This window comes from Capra hircus, chromosome 5 (genome assembly GCF_001704415.2).
Source record: "Capra hircus breed San Clemente chromosome 5, ASM170441v1, whole genome shotgun sequence".
Taxonomy (NCBI): Eukaryota; Metazoa; Chordata; class Mammalia; order Artiodactyla; family Bovidae; genus Capra; species Capra hircus.
In genome coordinates this window covers 5,963,014-5,985,801 of record NC_030812.1, presented here as the reverse complement: position 1 = coordinate 5,985,801, position 22,788 = coordinate 5,963,014, and the positions used below count along the sequence as shown (strand labels likewise).

The window sequence follows — 22,788 nt, the reverse complement described above, 5'->3', positions numbered from 1 at the left end:
AGGGCAATGACGCCCATGGCCCACAACTCCTGAAGCCTGCAGGCTCCAGTGCCTGCGCTACACTGCAAGAGGCGCCACAGTGATGAGAAGCCGGAGCACTTCAGCCAGAGGACCCCCACTGTCACAGCCAGAGAGGACCCCACAGTCACAGCCAGAGAGGACCCCCACTGTCACAGCCAGAGAGGACCCCACAGTCACAGCCAGAGAGGACCCCCACTGTCACAGCCAGAGAGGACCCCACTGTCACAGCCAGAGAGGACCCCACTGTCACAGCCAGAGAGGACCCCACTGTCACAGCCAGAGGACCCCCCACTGTCACAGCCAGAGAGGACCCCCCACTGTCACAGCCAGAGAGGACCCCACTGTCACAGCCAGAGAGGACCCCCCACCTGCCACAGCCAGAGAGGACCCCCCCATTGTCACAGCCAGAGAGGACCCCACTGTCACAGTCAGAGAGGACCCCACTGTCACAGCCAGAGAGGACCCCACTGTCACAGCCAGAGAGGACCCCTCACTGTCACAGCCAGAGAGGACCCCACTGTCACAGCCAGAGAGGACCCCACTGTCACAGCCAGAGAGGACCCCACAGTCACAGCCAGAGAGGACCCCACTGTCACAGCCAGAGAGGACCCCACAGTCACAGCCAGAGGACCCCCACTGTCACAGCCAGAGAGGACCCCACTGTCACAGCCAGAGAGGACCCCACAGTCACAGCCAGAGAGGACCCCACTGTCACAGCCAGAGAGGACCCCCCACTGTCACAGCCAGAGAGGACCCCTCACTGTCACAGCCAGAGAGGACCCCTCACTGTCACAGCCAGAGAGGACCCCTCACTGTCACAGCCAGAGAGGACCCCACTGTCACAGCCAGAGAGGACCCCACAGTCACAGCCAGAGAGGACCCCACTGTCACAGCCAGAGGACCCCCACTGTCACAGCCAGAGAGGACCCCACTGTCACAGCCAGAGAGGACCCCACTGTCACAGCCAGAGGACCCCCACTGTCACAGCCAGAGAGGACCCCCCACTGCCACAGCCAGAGAGGACCCCACTGTCACAGCCAGAGAGGACCCCACTGTCACAGCCAGAGAGGACCCCCCACTGTCACAGCCAGAGGACCCCCACTGTCACAGCTAGAGAGGACCCCCCACTGCCACAGCCAGAGAGGACCCCACTGTCACAGCCAGAGAGGACCCCACTGTCACAGCCAGAGAGGACCCCACTGTCACAGCCAGAGAGGACCCCACTGTCACAGCCAGAGGACCCCCACTGTCACAGCCAGAGAGGACCCCCCATTGTCACAGCCAGAGAGGACCCCCCACCTGCCACAGCCAGAGAGGACCCCCCACCTGCCACAGCCAGAGAGGACCCCTCACCTGCCACAGCCAGAGAGGACCCCCCACTGTCACAGCCAGAGAGGACCCCCACTGTCACAGCCAGAGGACCCCACTGTCACAGCCAGAGAGGACCCCACTGTCACAGCCAGAGAGGACCCCACAGTCACAGCCAGAGAGGACCCCACTGTCACAGCCAGAGAGGACCCCCCACTGTCACAGCTAGAGAGGACCCCCCACTGTCACAGCCAGGGAGGACCCCCCACTGTCACAGCCAGAGAGGACCCCCACTGTCACAGCTAGAGAGGACCCCCCACCTGCCACAGCCAGAGAGGACCCCACTGTCACAGCCAGAGGACCCCACTGTCACAGCTAGAGAGGACCCCCCACTGTCACAGCTAGAGAGGACCCCCCACCTGCCACAGCCAGAGAGGACCCCACTGTCACAGCCAGAGAGGACCCCACTGTCACAGCCAGAGGACCCCACAGTCACAGCCAGAGAGGACCCCACTGTCACAGCCAGAGGACCCCACTGTCACAGCCAGAGAGGACCCCCCACCTGCCACAGCCAGAGAGGACCCCCACTGTCACAGCTAGAGAGGACCCCCCACCTGCCACAGCCAGAGAGGACCCCACTGTCACAGCCAGAGAGGACCCCCCACCTGCCACAGCCAGAGAGGACCCCACTGTCACAGCCAGAGAGGACCCCACTGTCTCAGCTAGAGAGGACCCCACTGTCACAGCCAGAGGACCCCCACTGTCACAGCCAGAGGACCCCCACTGTCACAGCCAGAGAGGACCCCCCACTGTCACAGCCAGAGAGGACCCCCCACCTGTCACAGCCAGAGAGGACCCCCACTGTCACAGCCAGAGAGGACCCCCACTGTCACAGCCAGAGAGGACCCCACTGTCACAGCCAGAGAGGACCCCCCACCTGCCACAGCCAGAGAGGACCCCACTGTCACAGCCAGAGAGGACCCCCACTGTCACAGCTAGAGAGGACCCCCCACCTGCCACAGCCAGAGAGGACCCCTCACTGTCACAACTAGAGAAAGCCCTCACCCAGCAACGAAGACCCGGCAAGGCTAGAAATAATAAATAAACAAAAGTCTTTAAAAAATACCACAGTCCCATCCTCTGCTCCCAGCAACCTTGAGAAAAATGTTATATTCCTGGTACTGGTATCACAGTGAGCAGAACAGGAAAGGAGTTCTCACAAAGCCTCATTCCCAATGAGGAGTCATTACTTCAACTACATGGTGGTTCCTTGGAAGAGTCTACTTGAAAGGCTTATCAACTGGACCTCACCCAGTTGATGACTTAAAAACAGATGTCAAAGAAGACAACTCCAACAAAAAACTTACTGTGTCGCCTTAACTATGTCCCATGTGCTATAATCGTCAATATGAGTTTTCCGTCCCAGGGGTTCACCATATCCATGGTTATAATGGCTCTGAGGTTTGATTTCCTGTTAAAGAAAAAAAAATTACACAGAAGAAATGAGAAAAGTACAGAAAATATTTCAGTATTTTACGATTGCTTCTGTGCTGTTTGAAGAATGTTCATTATTTAAAATATTAACTTTATGCTGAAGTCCATACTCTTTGGAGAAAAAGCATGTTCAAACAGATATACCCCTTACACAAACTCAAAATAAACAGCTGTAAGACTTCAAATTAGTGACAAATTAGTCACTGCAATTTATCTTTAGCTCCACAGAACTCTACTTCTTCATTAAATCAACTCTCACTCTCTCTGACCAATTTTTCTATTATTCCAGCATAACCTCCAGCTCTACATCAAAACTTTCATCACCTGCCAAATAAAAACTAAGGTCCTAAAAAAGGAAGCCAGGATATTATTTTATTAATCTCAGATATCACCTTTTCTTATACTCCTTCATGCTGAGAGCTTGTTAAGCATCTAGCAGGTGAATAAAGAAAAATGGGAGTACTCAGTCACTTAGTCATGTCTGACTCTTTGTGACCCCACAGACTGTAGGCCATCAGGCTCCTCTGTCCATGGGATTTTCCAGGCAAGAATACTGGAGTGGGTTGCCATTTCCTCCTCCAGGGGCTCCTTCTGTTGCAGGGATTGAACCCTTGTCTCCTGCACCTCCTGCTTTGACAGGCAGATTCTTTACCACCGTACCACCTATAAACTCACTTAAGTAATCCTAAAATGTCAACATCCTTAAACTAATTTTTTAATAAAAGTTTAAACAGCCTTATAGAATATTATCAATATATCCATTTAAAGCTTATATACTATGTGCAACTTTCTATTTAAAATACAAAATTTGCTATGCATAGTCAATTTCTTCAGTATACAGCACTAAGATCCAATTACTTCTATATGACAACAGCAAAATTGAGCACGTTTGGCTCTACTATCATCCATTCAAATCTCTATGATTCTGATATTTTTCTCTTAAATGTGCACACACATGCAAATGAAAAGGTATAACAAGATATTTGGAAAGAATTAAATCCTTAGAATAATTCATTTTTTCTTGGCCACTGAAATTTAGTAATACAAATTTAATGGTAGTTCACTGGAGGAAAAAAGGCTATTATCTTCAGCTCACTTTAGCCATTGAACTTGTGAAAAATTCCAAAACTGATTTGTCTGGGCCATACATTTAGAAGACTATCAACAATATTGCTGAAAATTTTCAACAAAAAAAAATTTTTAAGTTTCACAAAAATAAATTCTGCTTAATATAACCTTTCAACAAAGAAAGCTTAGTTCCATAAGAAAATGCTATCGCCAATATTAAAACACAACCATAACAATCACAAGTACACATTTGCAGAAGAAGGTAGACATCAGTCTTAAGCCAAGACCCACAACATACATGCTACATGGTTTATCAAGGGACTTTTTTTTGAGAGATTGTTCTTGGACTCCATTAAAGCACAACTGGTTAGATGTGAGTGAGCACAAGCAGGCACACGATGCTGGGTGTAAGCAACAGTCTGAATGACTGATGGAGCTAACCAATACACGACTTGCCCAGTTTAATTTTTTTTTTTACCTTTTCTATTAAATTTCTCCACTGAATTCCAGTTCTCAACTTCTCGGTGCTCTTTATCCAGTGACACAAGATAAGACAAAGACACTTCTCAGATCAGTTAACACTGATTTTCCTTTTTCCTAAATATTTTTATATTATTCTCCCCTGCCACAGGGAAAATAACTTTTTAAACTTTTGAATCTGACTGTTCTATAGGAGTCTAAGACATCTGAAGGAAAATAAAACCCGGCCATAGTTTACAAGCAGAACAGGACAATATATTCAACAAAACATGTACTGAAAGCCTGCAAGAAACAAAACCCTCTACAGTGTACTGGGACCCACAAGCCAGGACAGGGTAAGGCCAATGCAAAGTTTAAGAGGGTGTCAAATATTCCATAATCAAAATCTTAAAAATCAGAATGAATTATCTTTTAAAAATCAGAAAAAGACTACCCAAACATCAAACTTTTAAATACAGACATCACTAGTAGTATTGCTCACTGCTGTTCCTTTGTACCAGGCTCCACTGCGGCTCTTTGACACTGTCCATGGGGTTCTGCTGTTAAAGTGCTGTGTTCAAACTGGTCACCAAATCTGGAAAAATCAGCTGTGGCCACAGGACTGGAAAAGATCAGTTTTCATTCCAATCCCAAGGAAAGGAAATGCCAAACAACATTCAAACTACCATACAATTGTAATCACTGCACAAGCTAGCAAGGTTATGCTCAAAATCCTTCAAGCTAAACTTCAGCAGTATGTGAACCAAGAACATCAAGTTGTATCACAAGCCAGATGAATCACAAGCTGGAATCAAGACTTCCCAGGAGAAATATCAACAATCTCAGATATGCAGATAAGACCACTCTAATGTCAGAAAGCAAAGAGGAACTAAAGAGCCTCCTGATGAGCGTGAAAGGGTGCGAAAAAGCTGGCTTGAAGCTCAACATGCAAAAATCTAAGACCAAGCCATCCAGTCTCATCACTTCATGGCAAACATATGGGGGAAACCTGGTAGCATTTTATTTTCTTGGGCTCCAAAATCACTGCACACGGTGACTGCAGCCATGAAATTAGAAGACGCTTGCTGCCTGGAAGGAAAGCTATGACAAACCCAGACAGCATATTAAAAAGCAGAGACATCACTTTGCTGACAGAGGTTGGTATAGTCAAAGCTATGATTTTTCCAGTAGTTATGTAGGGATATGAGTCTTGGACCATTAAGAAGGCTGAGTGCCGAACTGATGCTTTCAAACTGCGGTGCTGGAAAAGACTCTTGAGTGTCCCTTGGACTGCAAGGAGATAGAACCAGTCAATCCTAAAGGAAATCAACCCTGAATATTCATTGGAAGGACTGTTGCTGAAGCTCCAATACTTTGGCCACTTGATATGAAGAGCCAACTCACTGGAAAAGCCCCTGACGCTGGGAAAGATTGAAGGCAAAAGGAAAAGGGGGTGGCAGTGGATACGATGGGTTAGACAGCATCACCAACCGAATGGACATGAATCTGAGCAAACTCGAGGAGATAGTGGAGGACAGAGGAGCCTGGTGTGCTTTACAGTTCACTGTTCAGTCGCTAAGTTGCGTCGCTTACGGTCGCTTAAGGTCACAGAGGGAGACACAAGTTAGCACCTGGGCAGCAACCAACCACTGTGGCTTGGATCAGCATCGCCAAGCAAGATGCACACACCCAGCAAGGTCTGATGCTCTCCAGGCCTCTACAAACCAGAGTGGAAGGACAAAGGAGATGAGACGCAAAGGCAGAGAGTAGAAGCAGGAGCTAAGCTAAGACCTAAAGACAGACAACGTAAGGACCAAAAAGTAATAATGTAACTTTAAAACCTATGTACACATGAAAATCTGCTAGGGCAAACTGCTGTTCTTTCTCTTACTAAGGACAAACATGTTCTTTTACAGGCAAATAACAAATATTCATTAAATAAAATAAATATCGTTTTAAGGCTTACTACTGTAATACTTTCATGTGATTTTAATTTCATTTTTATAAAAACCCCAGAGACCTGTTATTATATATGATTAAACTGTATTCTCAGTTTATCTTCTATCCATTTTATCCCACTGACAGTGCCAAATGTGATATTCCAATATACTAGAAATCAGACTTTTTTCCAGTAACATTTAAAAGTTAAACCTGTAACCAGTATTTGTTTTATCACAGTTATCTGACTTTTATTTAATTTCCTACTTTTTAGTAAAGGAAATAAGATTTTTTCAAAGATGGTTTTACATATATCCCTAGAGTAATTCTTAAGAGGTAGAGCTACTCCCACTGAAGAGGGAGAAGAAAGGGTGTTTAACCAACTCTCCAACCTGTTTTACATAAAAAAAAAAGTAATAATATAGAATTTAAATTATTTTTCTCATTTTAAATCACACTGGAAACTGATTGATTTCTGGAACTAGGACCCTGCCAATCTGACATGACAACGTTCTCTATCAAGATAAACACCACTATCACTAGGTCCAGGAGCAACAGCTGTGATTTTTAAACTCTAAAAATATAAAATAAAAAATAATATGCTAATGTAAACAAATATCACCTATAAATGTATCAGTTCAGTTCAGTCGTTCAGTCGTGTCTGACTCTTTGCGACCCCATGAATCGCAGCACGCGAGGCCTCCCTGCCCATCACCAACTCCCGGAGTTCACTCAGACTCACATCCATCAAGTCAGTGATGCCATCCAGCCATCTCATCCTCTGTCATCCCCTTCTCCTCCTGCCCCCAATCCCTCCCAGCATCAGAGTCTTCTCCAATGAGTCAACTCTTCACATGAGGTGGCCAAAGTAGTAGAGTTTCAGCTTCAGCATCATTCCTTCCAAAGAACACCCAGGACTGATCTCCTTCAGAATGGACTGGTTGGATCTCCTTGCAGTCCCAGGGACTCTCAAGAGTCTTCTCCAACACCACAGTTCAAAAGCATCAATTCTCCGGCCCTCAGCCTTCTTCACAGTACAAATCTCACATCCATACATGTCCACTGGAAAAACCATAGCCTTGACTAGACGGACTTTGTTGGCAAAGTAATGTCTCTGCTTTTGAATATGCTATCTAGGTTGGTCATAACTTTTCTTCCAAGGAGTAAACGTCTTTTAATTTCATGGCTGCAGTCACCATCTGCAGTGATTTTTGAGCCCAAAAACATAAAGTCTGATACTGTTTCCACTGTTTCCCCATCTATTTCCCATGAACTGATGGGACCAGATGCCATGATCTTCGTTTTCTGAATGTTGAGCTTTAAGCCAACTTTTTCACTCTCCCCTTTCACTTTCATCAAGAGGCTTTTTAGTTCCCCTTCACTTTCTGCCATAAGGGTGGTGTCATCTGTACATCTGAGGTTATTGATATTTCTCCTGGCAATCTTGATTATAAATGTATAGATAATATTAATTTTTAATTATAAATGTGCTATTATATATCAGATAAATTTTCAACATACAGATATTTAATAACACTTTAGAATCTTACAATTTTTCCTTGATTTGAATGAAAACCAAGAAGGAATTTAATTGGTTTCTCTGCCAAGGAAAGTAGTACTGATTTCAGAATACACATGCGGGTCATCGCAGCTTTTGAGAGCACACTTACTCCGCTAGAAGCAGCACAGTATAACAAAAAAGCCCTTGACTGGGAGACTGCTGAACTGAAAGCCTGCCACTCTCCTATCTAGGCTGCAGCCCAGCAAGGCAATTAACTACGGCAGGGCTCAGGTCCCTTGTCAGCAGAGACAGCAAGTGAGTGAGATGAGCCCAGAGTTCACCGAGGGCCCTCAAGGACCACACCAGGGCACCAGAGAGCGCGATGGGTTCAGCTCCACTCAACTCACTCCCTTCTTAAACAAAGCACTTTATTATTTAGCCTCTTTAGATATACGGGAATTTACATAGTATGTCTTTAATAAAAAAAGATTCAGCTGCTTTTAAAAAAACTAGATCAGAAGTCCTCCAAGATCCCTTCTAAGACTAACACACAATGAAATTATTTTACATATTGGAATAAAGCAATTACAGACACTAAAAAGAGTCTTAAAGGTACCTAAATTGACAGACAAAGGTTTTTTATAGTCCTAGGACTGCTGAACAGAACTGGCAGGAGAGAAAGCATCTCCAAACCTTGCTGCTGAAAGAGCTGACAGGAACGAGAACTGTGACAAGCTCAGCTGCCATACACTGCTGCTGAGAAATCAGTAGGATAAAACCCAAACTCACATGCAGGCCCAGGCAGACACCAGCCTGCACACCAAGACGACAGGACTCCACGTGTGCATGCTCAGCTGGGTCTGACTCTTTGCAACCCCATGGATTATAATCCACCAGGCGCCTCTGTCCGTGGGATTATCCAGGCAAGAATAGGGGAATGGGTTACCATTTCCTTCTCCAAGGGATCTTCCTGACCCAGGGAATGAACCAGAGTATCCTGCAGTGGCAAGTGAATTCTTTACCACTAAGCCACATGGGAAGCCCCAATAGGCTCCATCTGTTCAGTTCAGTCACTCAGTCATGTCTGACTCTTTGCGACCCCATGGACTGCAGCACGCCAGGCTTCCCTGTCCATCACCAATTCCCAGAGTTTACTCAAATTCATGTCCATTGAGTTGGTGGTACCATCCAACCATCTCATCCTCTGTCATCCCCTTTTCCTCCTGCCTTCTATCTTCCCGAGGATCAGGGTCTTTTCCAAGGAGTCAGGTCTACACATCAGGTGGCCAAAGTATTGGAGCTTCAGCTTCAACATCAGTCCTTCCAATGAATATCCAGGACTGATTTCCTTTAGGATTGACTGGCTGAATCTCCTTGCTGTCCAAGGGACTCTCAAGAGTCTTCTCCAACACCACAGTTCCAAAGTATCAATTCTTCACTGCTCAGAGTTTCTTTACAGTCCAACTCTCACATCCATATATGACTACTGGAAAAACCATAGCTTTGACTAGACGGACCTTTATCGACAAAGTAATGTCTCTGCTTTTTAATATGCTGTCTAGGTTGGTCATAGCTTTTCTTCCAAGGAGCAAGCATCTTTTAATTTCATGCCTGCAGTCACCATCTGCAGTGATTTTGGAGCCCCCAAAATAATGCCTGTCACTGTTTCCATTGTTTCCCCATCTATCTGCCACGAAGTGATGGGACCAGATGCCATGATATTAGTTTTCTGAATGTTGAGTTTTAAGCCAGCTTTTTCACTCTCCTCTTTCACTTTCATCAAGAGGCTCTTTAGTTCTTCTTCACTTTCTGCCGTAAGGGTGGTGTCATCTGCATATCTGAGGTTATTGATGTTTCTCCCAGAAATCTTGATTCCAGCTTGTACTTCTTCCAGCTCAGCATTTCTCGTGATGTACTCTGCATGTAAGTTAAATAAGCATGGTGACAATACACAGCCTTGATGTACTCCTTCCCCAATCTGGAACAAGTCTGTTGTTCCACGTTCAATTCTTCATTGTCAACAAAAGAGTCCAAAATGCAGAAATTGGACGCAGTCTCAAAAACAACAGAATGATCTCTGTTCGTTTCCAAGGCAAACCATTCAATATCACAGCAATCCAAGCCTATGTCCCAACCAGTGATGCTGAAGGAGCTGAAACTGAACAGTTCTATGAAGACGTACAAGATCTTCTAGAAATAACACCCCCAAAAGATGTTCTTTTCATTATAGGGGACTGGAATGCAAAAGTAGGAAGTCAAGAGACATCTGGAGTAACAGGCAAATTTGGCCTTGGAGTATAAAACAAAGCAGGTCAAAGGCTAACAGAGTTTTGCCGAGAGAATGCACTGGTCATAGCAAACACCCTCTTCCAACAACACAAGAGAAGACGCTACACATGGACATCACCAGATGGTCAACACCGAAATCAGATTGATTATATCCTTTGCAGCCAAACATGGAGAAGCTCTATACAGTCAGCAAAAACAAGACCAGGAGCTGACTGTGGCTCAGATCATGAACTCCTTATTGCCAAATTCAGACTCAAACTGAAGAAAGTAGGGAAAACCACCAGACCATTCAGATACGACCTAAATCAAATCCCTTATGATTATACAGTGGAAGTGACAAACAGATTCAAGGGATCAGATCTGATAGAGTGCCGGAAGAACTATGGATGGAGGTTCGTGACACTGTACAACAGACTCCATAATATGTGTTTATCCACATGCCTGGGTGGACAGCTAACAGATGAATTACTAAGTGTGTGCAATCTAGTTAGCTTTCAAAAAATGCTAGACCTATTAAATTCATTTAAAAGATGGAGGCAGCACTGACCAAAGAATCCTCTGTGGCACAGCACTTTATCACCCCCCAAATACAGATGTTTTTATAAGTGCTCTATAAGAAAAGGTGCTCCCAGAACTGGTTCAATGGTAGAGCGTATCTGAAGGAACGAGCATGCAAAGAGTAAGTTCAGGAATGCTCAGAAACAACAGTAAGGGCAGGGACTTGTCCTATCATTAATTACAATAGATCAGAAAGCAAGCCAGTGAAAACCAGGAGTGCTGCAGTAACAGGGCAGGGGATAGAGCTTGAAGAATGAGAACCGGGATCAGGAGGGAAAGGCGTGTTATCAGCAAATGGCTGCGCATGCATGCTCAGTCATGTCCAACTCTCTGTGATCCCATTAGGCTCCTCTGTTCACGGAATTTTCTGGGCAAGAATACTGGGTTGGGTTGCTGCTTCCTTCTCAAGGGGATCTTCCCAACCCAGGGACCGAACCCATGTCTCTCCTGTCTTCTGCAACGGCAGGCAGATTCTTCACTACTGTGCCACTTGGGATCCCCTAGAACATCTGACTGAGTAAATGGTATAAGCGGACAAACCAGCCATTTAGGATTTTTAAAAAAGAAATTCAACAAGCTCCAACACAAAACGGTGATGTCTGTGACAGGAAAACGCCAACAAATACAGCCAAGGATATAGTCTGTTTAATGGCAGATGATGCTGAAACCTGTCTGAAAAGGCAATGCCACACAAAGCAGGATTCAGAGCAGCATGCTCCCGGGGGAAGCTTCCCACGTCCACAACATATTCCCTGAGAACACACAGGGAGATGGCTACACCACTCTCCGAGTGAGAGAAGCACGCACCCTCCTGTTCTCAGGGCGTCTCTGTGCCCTTCTGGATGCTCCCATCCTGGACACACGACCATGTGTTTGCTGCTTACCAGGTCCAAGCAATAACTTGTTCAAAAGAGCTCTAGGACTTTCCTGAGTGATCAGTGCAAGACCAGGGGTGCTGCAGACCAACTCCCCAGGCTTCCTAGATAAGTGGCGATCAGGCCTCAGGACCAGGCCTCAGTCTGCCTAAGGAGTCCTCCTCTGAGATTTCCATCTCATTCCTCACATTAGACAACTTCCAATCAGATTAAAGATTTAAAAGTAAGAATATCCGTAATAATAGTTCTAATGGTTAAAAAAAAAAAGCTCTGAGAAAAGCATGAGTAACAACACATTTGAAAAATGGGCAAGGAATACGAAGATAATTCAAAGAGGGCAAAACACAATGGCAAATACAGTATGAGAAGACACTATAATTCTCAATTACTATCAGTGTATTTCCAAACTAAGAGGGAGAAAGAGAGAGAGAGAACTGGAGCAGAGAATCAATTCAATGAACTCCTACGGCACATATATGTTACCTACAAGACGCGTGTTCCCTGCCTGCCTTTGGGGCACTAACTCATATACACGGGTGCATTAGGAAACCAGCAGGGCCTCACCATATGCGTACATCAGGGCTTCACTGCACGCTGATGAGCTGCACTGTGCAAATGTCTGCTGTCGGGTGTCACTGTAACGGGGTGAACTGAATCAAGAAGCCAACTGTATTTAATCATATAATCTGGAGCTGCTCAAATTTATTTCTGTAAGATGTATAGAACAATACCGAGGGTTACTGACAAGAAGCACCAAGGAAAGAATATCTCTATGCATAACTGACTTATTTTTAACTCCTAACCAAAACTGATGAGCCAAATGTGAGACCTTCTTAGAACCTAGGTAGTGATGAACGAAATTCTAGGAGTATCATAAGGATTTTTTTTTTAAAGAATAAACAATGAAAGGACAGCACAAGCATAAAACATACAAACAAGTGAACAGTGAAGGATAAAGAAAAGTAATAGCCACCACAAAATTATAAAATAACCTTCTTTTAAAAATATATCTAATTAACAGTGCCACTCGACAGAATTTCTCAGTCATCCATTTGATGCACCCTCTTTAAGGGAAGACTGGACAAAAATGATTTGGTAGTACAATGGAAAGAGCTCACATCAATTCTTCAGTTAGAGGCCTCTTACGTAGTGTGATCCGCTGTGGCCCCTGACCCCCGGTTAAGAGAAAACGACTTTCACTTTTGAAAACAGACCAACTTGAGGCATAAGTTCCTTTACGCTGCAGAACCACCGTCTCAAACTTGCTTTGTTGCTTCCAAAAGATTTTACACGAGGAGAATATTTATCAGCTTCTATAAAAAGCTGATTTTCACTTCATTTCCTTCTAGCATTAATCTATATTTAAACACATGTATATAACAATATACATAAATCTGCATTTTTTTCCTTCCACAGACATTTGATAAACAAATGCCTATACGTGTATTTTTCTCCCTCTCTTAAAAAAAAGCAACTTTATTTTTAGGATTTTTATTTAGGATAGTTTAAGATTTACAAAACCAACGAAGAGTCCCCATATTTCTTCCACACACCCAGTTTCCACTATTACTAACCCTAACGTTACTATGGTACAGTTGTTCTAATTCAATCAACATTAGCATTAATTGAAGTCCATATTTTATTCAGATTGTCTTAATTTTTAGGCAATGTCCTTTTTCTGTCCCAGGATTCCGTCTAGAGTGTCACATTAAAGTTGTCACGGCTCCCTAGGCTGTTCTTGGGTATGACAATCTCTCAAACTTTCCTTATTCTTGATGACCTTGATGAGTATGTGTTTTGTTTTAGGGCTTTCCTCATAGTTCAGCTGGTAAAGAATCCGCCTACAATGCAGGAGACCCTGGTTCAATTCCTGGGTCAAGAAAATCTGCTGGGGAAGGGATATGCTACCTGCTCCAGTATTCTTGGGCTTTCCTTGTTGGCTCAGCTGGTAAAGAATCACCTGCAATGTGGGAGACCTGGGTTCAATCCCTGGGATGGGAAGATCCCCTGGAGAAGGGAAAAAGGCTACCCACTCCAGTATTCTGGCCTTGAGAATTCCATAGACTGTATAATCCATGGGGTCGCAAAGAGTCAGACACAACTGAGCAACTTTGACTTTCTTTCACTTTCATGTGTTTTTAAAATGTGTTAGCTTTTAATGCAGAGAAGGCAATGGCACCCCACTCCAGTACTCTTGCCTGGAAAATCCCATGGACGGAGGAGCCTGGTGGGCTGCAGTCCATGGGGTCATGAAGAGTTGGACACGACTGAGCGACTTCACTTTCACTTTTCACTTCCATGCATTGGAGAAGGAAATGGCAACCCACTCCAGTGTTCTTGCCTGGAGAACCCCAGGGACGGGGGAGCCTGGTAGGCTGCCATCTATGGGGTCACAAAGAGTCAGACACGACTGAAGCAACTTAGCAGCAGCAGCTTTTAATATAACCTAATTTTGTAAATTTCCTTCAATAGTGCTATATAATCTTTATTTGCCCAAATATTTATATACCTTTATGTAGTCTGTAATCACAGTACTCATTTATTTTATACTCTTCCCTTTACATTTTCTCTTAGAATGACTACTATTAAAAAGACAAGATATAACAAATGTCGGAGACGATGTGAAAAAAGGAGACCCTTGCACACTGTTGGTGGGACTGTAAACTGAAACAATCACTTATGGAAAATAGTATGGAGATTCCTCAAAAACTTAACACTGGAATTACCATGTGACTACACTATACTTAGACTGACCAGGTTAATTTTGGAGGAATCTGATGGGTAAGAAATTGTATCTTGTTTTCATCTGCATTTCCCTGAAGCAAACTGAAAAAAAAATTATCTAGAATATCGATCCTGCTGAAAAGTCACCAAGTCAACCAGCGGATGTAGCAATATAGATTTCCTGTTACTTTGACAAGGCAGGGGCACACACCAGACCACAACTGATTGAGGAGAAGATGGAAGGAAAGAGGGACAGCAAGTACAGGCAAATCTTTGGAGTTCTGATACAAGGAACAGCAATGAAGTAGGGCAGTAGGCAGAAAAGAAGTGGAATCAAAGGACAACACAGTTTGGGTTTTCAGATTTTTTTTAGGATGGGTGAAATGACTGCTAGCAGAAATGATCTGGTAGAGTCAGAAACTGATGAGGTAGAAGTAGGAACAGAGAACTGCTGGAGAGACACCGTAAGTGGGCATGAGAGGACAGAAATTATCATAAACAAACATATGCAGTACTTCTGTACTAAAAAACACAGAACACTGATGAGAAATCAAAGAAGATCTAAATAAATAGGCAGACGTACCATATTTATGGACTGGAAGACTAGAAACAGTTAAGATGTCAATTTCCCCCACACGGAGAGATAAATTTAAGGCAAGTTCTATCAAAATCCCAGCAAGATGTTCTGTATGTATATATAACACTATTCTATTAATAAAACTTATATGCAGGGCTTCCCAGGTGGGAGTCTCTGAGTTGGGAAGATTCCCTGGAGGAGGAAATAGCAACCCACTCCGGTATTCCTGCCAGGAAAATCCCATGGACAGAGGAGCCTGGCGGGCTACAGTCTATGGGGTCGCAGCGAGCCGGACACAACTGAGTGCATACACAAAATTTACATGGAAAGGCAACTAAAACAGCTAAAATAATTTCAAAAATTAAAAAAGAAATTGTACAAAGAAGCAGCCTGTTCAAGACCTAGTACATAGCTCCAACAATCAAGACTGTGTAGTACTGGGTGAGAGGTAGATACATAGATCAATGAAATAGAATCCAGAATCCAGAAATGAAAACATACAAATATGCTCTCCTGATTTCTGACAATAACATAAAAGCAATTCAATGGAAGGATGATAAACTTTTCAATAAATGGTGCTAGAGCAGCTGGACATTTATGGGGCGGGGGAGGGGGGGCCGGGAATGTTCAATCTACTTTTCACATTTCATACAAAAAAAAAACTCAAAATTGATCCTGAACTTAAACATAAATGTTACAAGTAAAACCATAAACTGTCTGAACAAGAAAAAGAAAAAGAAAGAAAAAAAAAAAACTCTTGGATCTATTGCTAGGCAAAGAGAGCTTAAACTTAACATCAAAAGCTCAATCCATAAAAGGAAAAATTTATAAACTGAAATTAATCAGAATTTAAATATATATATGGTCTCAGTGAGTCTTCCCTGGTGGCTCAGATGGTAAAGCGTCTGCTTGCGATGCGGGAGACCTAGGTTCGATCCCTGGGTTGGGGAGATCCCCTAGAGAAGGAAGCGGCAACCCACTCCAGTCTCTTGCCTGGAAAATCCCATGGACGGAGGAGCCTCGTAGGCTACAGTCCATGAGGTCGCAGAGAGTCGGACACGACTGAGCGACTTCACTTTCACTTTCACCTCATGGTCTCAGAAAGACCCAGTTATGAGAATGAATAAACAAGCTACCTTGGTGGTTCAGATGGTAAAGGATTTGCCTGCAATGCAGGAGACCCGGGTTCAATCCCTGGGTCAGGAAGATCCCCTGGAGAAGGGAATGGCAACCCACTCCAGTATTCTTGCCTGGAGAATCCCTCGTGGGCTACAGTCCATGGGGTCACAAAGAGTCGGACACGACTGAGTGACTTCCACTGTCAAGTTTAATCAAACTTTCACAAACAAGCTACAGGCTGAGAGAAAATATTTGCAAACCGTAACAAAAGACTAGGGCCTAGGATATTAAAAACAAAAAACCAAACTTCTCAAAACTCAACAGTAAAACAATTTTTAAAAAAACTGGAAAGGGACACTGTTATGGCTGAACTGTGTCCCCGCAAATCTATCTGCGGAAGCCCGAACTGGTCAAGTTAAAATGACGTCATCAAGGCGGGCCCTAATCCAGCGTGACTGGCGTCCCGTCAGTGGCTCAGTCGCACCCGACTCTGTGACACCGTGAACCGTAGGCTCCTCTGTCCATGATCCCATGGACATGCCAGGCTCCGCTGCCCATGAGACTCTCCAGGGAGGACACTGGAATAGGTATTTCCTACTCCAGGGAGAAAATCTGGACATGCCGACACCAGATATACGTATACACTCAGAAACAGACACGCGGAGGACACAGCAAGAGGGCTGCCATCTGCTAAGCAGAGTGACGCCTCAGAAGAAACCACACCTGCCAACCTTGTTCTTGGATTCCCTGCTCCCAGAACTAAATAGATGAGAAAATAATTTTCCATCATTTAAGACATTTCATATGTGATATTTTGTCATGGTGGCTCTAACAAACTCACACAAAGAAATACTTAACTCAGGAAGATACAGATGGCAAATAAGCACATTGAAAACAAAGTCAGCATCATTAGCTGTTAGGGAAACGTAAATTAACAACATAATGACTTATCATCCCATACCTATCAAAATGGGCTAAAATTAAAAAGTGACCACACCAAATGCTGGAAAGGAGGCAGAGAGATCAGATTACTCATACACCACTGAGTTGGTTGGAATGTAAAACGTACAGCCACTCCAGAAAAGAGTCTGACAGTTTCTTAAAAATTTTAACATACAACTATCATATGGCCCAGTAACAGTACTCTTACGTATTTATCCTAGGGAAATGAAAAGCTTACGTTTACACAGGATCTTTACACAAATACTTAAAGCAGCTTTATTTATAACCCCAAACTGGAAACAATGTGGATGTATATCCACATCCTACCCAGTAAGAAGGAATGAACTACTGATACATGCTAAAACCTGGATGAATCTCCAAACTGTTACGCTAAATGAAAAAAGCCAGTCTCACAGGGATTTCATTTAAAAAACATTCTTTACATTACAAAATTATAGAAATGGGAGAATAGGTTGGTATGGGTATAAAAGGCAATATGAAAGATCTTTCTGGTGATAAAAATATCCTGTAACTTCACTGATTCAATATCAACTTCTCGGATGCGATATGATAATTTTGCAAGGTGTTACCATTTGAAAAACCTATATAAAAGGGTACACAGAATCTCTCTGCATTTTTTCTTGCAACGACATGTGAATCTATAATTATGTCCATATAAAAATTTTTTAGTTCAAAGAAAATCATTAACTTAAAACGTTTAAAATGTGTAATTTATAAATACAATATGCCTCAATAAAAATAGCTATGTGGTTAAAAAAAACAGCTTTAAAGGATATAAATTAAAACAAAAACTATACAGACCGGTGTTGTCTTACAGAACTTTCTGCAATTACTGATACATTCTATATTTCTGTGCTATCTATAATAGTAGTCACCAGCCACACGTGGCTAATAAAACACTGAAAATGTGACTAATATAACTGAAAAACTCAAATTTTTATTTTACTCATTTTAATCAGTTTAAATAGCCACAGGTCATTGGTGGCTGCCAGACTGGATAAGGCAGACCTAGACATTTTATAATGGGAAAGGTCATTATGTGCTAAGATGAAACTATGGCAAACGTGTCTTCAGAAAAAGTGTGAATTTTATAGCACTGTATGATACCAGTAGGGTTTCCCGGGGAGCGCACTGGTAAAGAGTCCATCTGCCGACGCAGGAGATGTAAGAGTCACGGGTACAGAGTCAGGGAGATCCGCTGGAGGAGGGAACGGCAACCCACTTCAGTATTCTTGCCTGGGAAATCCCACAGTCAAAGGAGCCGGGTGGGCTACAGTCCACGGGATTGCAGAGTTGGACTCTGCAACTAAGCAATAACATTCAGTTATCCTCAGGAAAAAGGAGACAAGTAAGAAAATAACAAGTATTATATCAAGTGTTAAATCGAAAGCAAAACTTCCTTAGAAAATAATGTCTACACTTTATTCATGGTTACAAAAGTTACAGAATTATGAATGAAGACTAATGCATAGTTTTAATTACGGTGAAGGGAGATAAAATCTCCAAGGCAGAAACAGATTCAACAACGCTGAGCAATTCTCTCTCTCATAATCTTGAACAGCAGAAAGAAAGGGAAGACCGTAAAACAAGTAACAGCTAACTCTGCCACGTGCTACTCTAAACTTTACTTAGAGGTAGGATTCCTCAGAATCAAAGCCGCTGTTGACTGTAAGATGCACATTGTTGTCCACTGTTCAGTCATTAAATCATGTCTGACTCTGCCACCCAGTGGACTACAACATACCAAGCTGCCCTGTCCATCACCATCTCCCAGACTTTCCTCAAACTCATGTCCATTGAGTTGATGATGCCATCCAACCATCTCAATTCTGTTACCCCTTCTCCTGCCCTCCATCTTTCCTAGCATCAGGGTCTTTTCCAATGGTTGGCTATTCGATCAGAGGGCCGAAGTATTGGAGCTTCAGCATCAGTCCTTCCAGTTAATATTCAGGATTGATTTCCTTTAGGATTGACTGGTTTGATCTCCTTGCCGTCCAAGGGACTCTCCAAGAGTCTTCTCCAGCACCACAGTTCGAAAGCATCAATTCTTCAGTGCTCAACCTTCTTTATGGCCCAACTCTCACATCTGTACATGACTACTGGAAAAACCACAGTTTTGACTAGATGGACCTTTGTCAACAAAGTAATGTCTCTGCTTTTTAATACACTGTCTAGTTTTGTCACAGTTTTTCTTCCAAGGAGCAAGAGTCTTTTAACATCATAGATGTGGTCACCATCTGCAGTGATTTTGGAGACCAGGAAAATAATATCTACCACTGTTTCCACTGTTTCCCCATGCATTCTGCCATGAAGTGAAGGCACCGGATGCCATGATCTTAAGTCTCTGAATGTTGAGTTTTAAGCCAGCTTTTTCACTCTCCTCTTCCACCTTCATCAAGAAGTTGTTTAATCTCTCTTTGCTTTTTGCCATCAGGGTAGCATTATCTGCATATCTGAGGTTGATATTTCTCCCAGAAATCTTGATTCCAGCTTGTGATGCACACACAAGATGCACACGGTACTGTAGTATTTAATACTGAAAAAAAATCCATGCGTAAGTAGATTCACACAGTTCAAGCCCATGTGTTCAAGGATCAACTGTACATGACATTATGATAAAGGGATAACTATGGAAACAGCAAAAAGATCAGAGGTTGCCAGAGTTAGCAGAAAGAGAGAGGGATGAGTAGACAGAACACAGAGCATTTTTAGGGTAATGGAACTATTCTGCATGATACTGTAACACAGGTACATGTCATTATTCATTTGTCGAATCCCATATGAAAACCTGGAAGAGACCGGAAGTGCAGCACAGATTTGGATAATGATGGGTCAGTGCAGGTTCAACGACTGTAACAGACATGCCGCCTCCAGTGTGCGTTGTTGACCCCTGGTATATGGGAATCCTCTGTACTTCCTGCTCGGTGTTGCTGCGAGCCGGAAACTAGTCTAAAAATTAATCTATTAAAAATATTTTTTATAACATCAAGGACATTTGCTATCACAGCCAGCTATTCAATCAACTCTGTATCATCACTATCACAAGCTGCTGCACAATACTAAAGGGGCAACTGGATTTAAGCAGCTTAAAAGTGAAAGTGAAGTCGCTCAGTCGTGTCCAACTCTTTGTGACCCCGTGGACTCTAGTCCACCAGGGTCCTCCGTCCATGGGATTCTCCATGCAAGAATATTGGAGGGGGTTGCCATTTCCTTCTCTAGGGGATCTTTCCGACCCAGGGATGGAACCCAGGTCTCCCGCATTGCAGGCAGACACTTTAACCTCTGAGCCACCAGGGAAGCCCTGAATTCAAATTCAGTTCTGCTACTTACCATCAAGTTACCCTCTCTATGCCTCAATCCTCTCCTTTGTAAAAGATGTATTTAAAAAGGTGTGGGAATTAAATGAATGAACATATATGCAAAACTGCTTAGGACAGTGGCCAGCTCATAGTTATAATTTGATAACTTAGCAATTACACTTGTGATTATCAGAAGACTGAGGAAATAACAAGAAAAGCACACAATACAATGCCTTATACCTTAAATCTCAAATTAGCATCCTTCTTCCTTCTTGTGCAAAAAAGAAAAACAAATAATAAAACTTTTCCCACATATCAAGTGTGTATCAGAGAGGGTAGGATAAAGTATGGGATTGTATACAGTATCACCTCTGAAAGTTTTTCAAAACATACCTACCACAAACCCAAATACTAAATTAGAAACTTTGAAATGTGTATATGGAAGTATAAGTCCTCCATAAGGTTCTAATAAACACACACACACAGACACACACATTCTTATTTTACCCAACCCATCTCCCAGGCTGATGGGAGATGAAACTATTGCATACGAGCAGTGAATGGGGTTTAATGCACTGAACTATATATTTTAACACAAATTTCTTGGAGTTCTTACATATTATCTAGATCGGGGCTGGCAAACAGAGCCTATAATTCAAATCTGGCCCAGCACCTAAGTTTATATATAAAGTTTTATTGAAACACAGCACACTCATTCAATCCCATATTGCCTACAACTGCTTCCATACAATCACCACTGAGCTGAGTCGCTGCTCCAGAGACTACACAGTCCACAAACTTGAAAATACTTTCTATCCGGCCTTTACAGAGAATGTTTCCCAGTCGTAGTCTGGATTATTCATGCAGAATGCTATTCAGTAGCTCAACTAGAACATTTCCTGTTAACAATGAGTGCAGTGTAATTGGAGTCCCGAAGTACGCAGAAAAGGAGAAGACTGGAACGAAGCAAAGAAACAGCTCTTCACATCGCGCGTGCAGAGCACAGCAACAGTCTCCCTGCAGCGTTCCTTCTTTAAGGAAACTCTTCCTCCTCCGATTCCAAGCAAGAAGTCTTGGCCAAGTTTACGCTCTCTCCCATGGCCACAGGAGTGGGCACACAAACTAAACCAGGAGGCCCTGCCTCCACTTTCCAGCGTGGAAGGCGGAGAGACACGCAGTCCCTCTGTGATGGCCAGCTGAGGCTTTAGACATGATGCCGGCATCCGCGTCCCCACTGCAGAGAACACAGAACCTACTCTGCATAAGGAGAAAGTGAAGCTGAAAGGCAGAGAAGAGCCGAGAGAGAAGACCGTCTTGGTGACATCCTCGGCTCAGGTTCCAGCTACCCTTGAGCCCAGCTGCACTGCTGGCATCCCAAGTGTGGGCTATGTAATGAGGAAACTCCCTTTCTTGCCCAAGGAGACTTTTAAAAGGCTGGTGACATTTGCAGTCCCAAGAGTCTAACTAACACGACAAGCAACTTCTTCAGGCACAGAACGGTTTGCTCCTTTAATCACTCATTCATCCATTCATTTATTTTCACAAGAATGAGAATAGTTCTGGTCACCAATTTGGTTCATCCTTCATTAAATCTTTCATAAATTAATAGATGTTCATAATTAGAAAGTTATTCTAAAAAACTGAACGAGGGTACAGTAACTTCTCAACCATTAGTTATTATTTCTCAGTTGATTGTTCCTAGTATAAAACAACTGAGAAAAAAACATAAGTTATCGGATATATATACAAAAAAACCCTTCAGGTATACTCATCCCTACTGTTTCCATCTCAACAATAATTGTTGATAATCAGAAAAATGAGCCTAAGACACTATAATATTCTGATTTATCAAAGAAAGATTCTATATTTAATATGTATTAACCCTAAAAAGTCAAAGTAATTCACTTGGCAAATCTTCAACAATTGAGACAAAAACAAAAAATATTTTGTTAACTCTCTATAATTCAGGAAATTAAGTTTTTCATAATATCTCACAGAAAGCTCAAGTTTCACTCTACTTTCAAATTAGCTGCTTGTAGCTAAGGAGAATTTTAAGGAGAATTTAACAGAAGATATCATCCTACAAATGTATAGTTACTGCACTGGGTAAGAATTTTACCTGCATATTTTGTAAATACAAATACTGCCTTCAATCAATTTTTTAAATTCCAAAGTTTAATCTATTTGATATTTTATTCTTAAATTACCTATCTGTAACAGAATCTAATCATAACATCCTTAAGGATTACATGCCTGTTGGGAGTTCTGTTAAAGGCACACTACATCAAGACGCCTTAACTGACTAACCAACCCTAAGACACCCTTAAAGATACTCTCTAGAGGAAAGGAGGTCCACAATGCATTGAAAAATTTTAACAAAATACACACACACAGGTGCACCTTCATCTCTCCAGAGGGACCTGAAGGCCGCCAATTCATCTTTAGTTATTTTATAATGACTTACTCTGTGGCCTATCAAAGAATGAAGACCATACTTAGCTTTTCAATAACCACTCTTAGATCAAAGCACACATCTTTAAGAAAACTGTTGTTTAGTCACTAAGTCATGTCCAGCTCTTTTGTGACCCCATGGAC

The 22,788-nt window shown here is 43.0% G+C and overlaps 1 protein-coding gene across 2 annotated transcripts in view; it reads right to left on the bottom strand.

Annotated features, from left to right (window-relative positions):
• Positions 1-22,788, bottom strand: part of ZDHHC17 (zinc finger DHHC-type containing 17) — a 101,726-nt gene that overhangs the window by 72,503 nt on the left and 6,435 nt on the right. For both annotated transcript variants that reach the window (XM_018047585.1, XM_018047586.1), the window contains exon 2: positions 2,697-2,800. In XM_018047585.1, the coding sequence (XP_017903074.1) occupies positions 2,697-2,800 (104 nt within the window). The remainder of the gene's footprint in view (positions 1-2,696; positions 2,801-22,788) is intronic.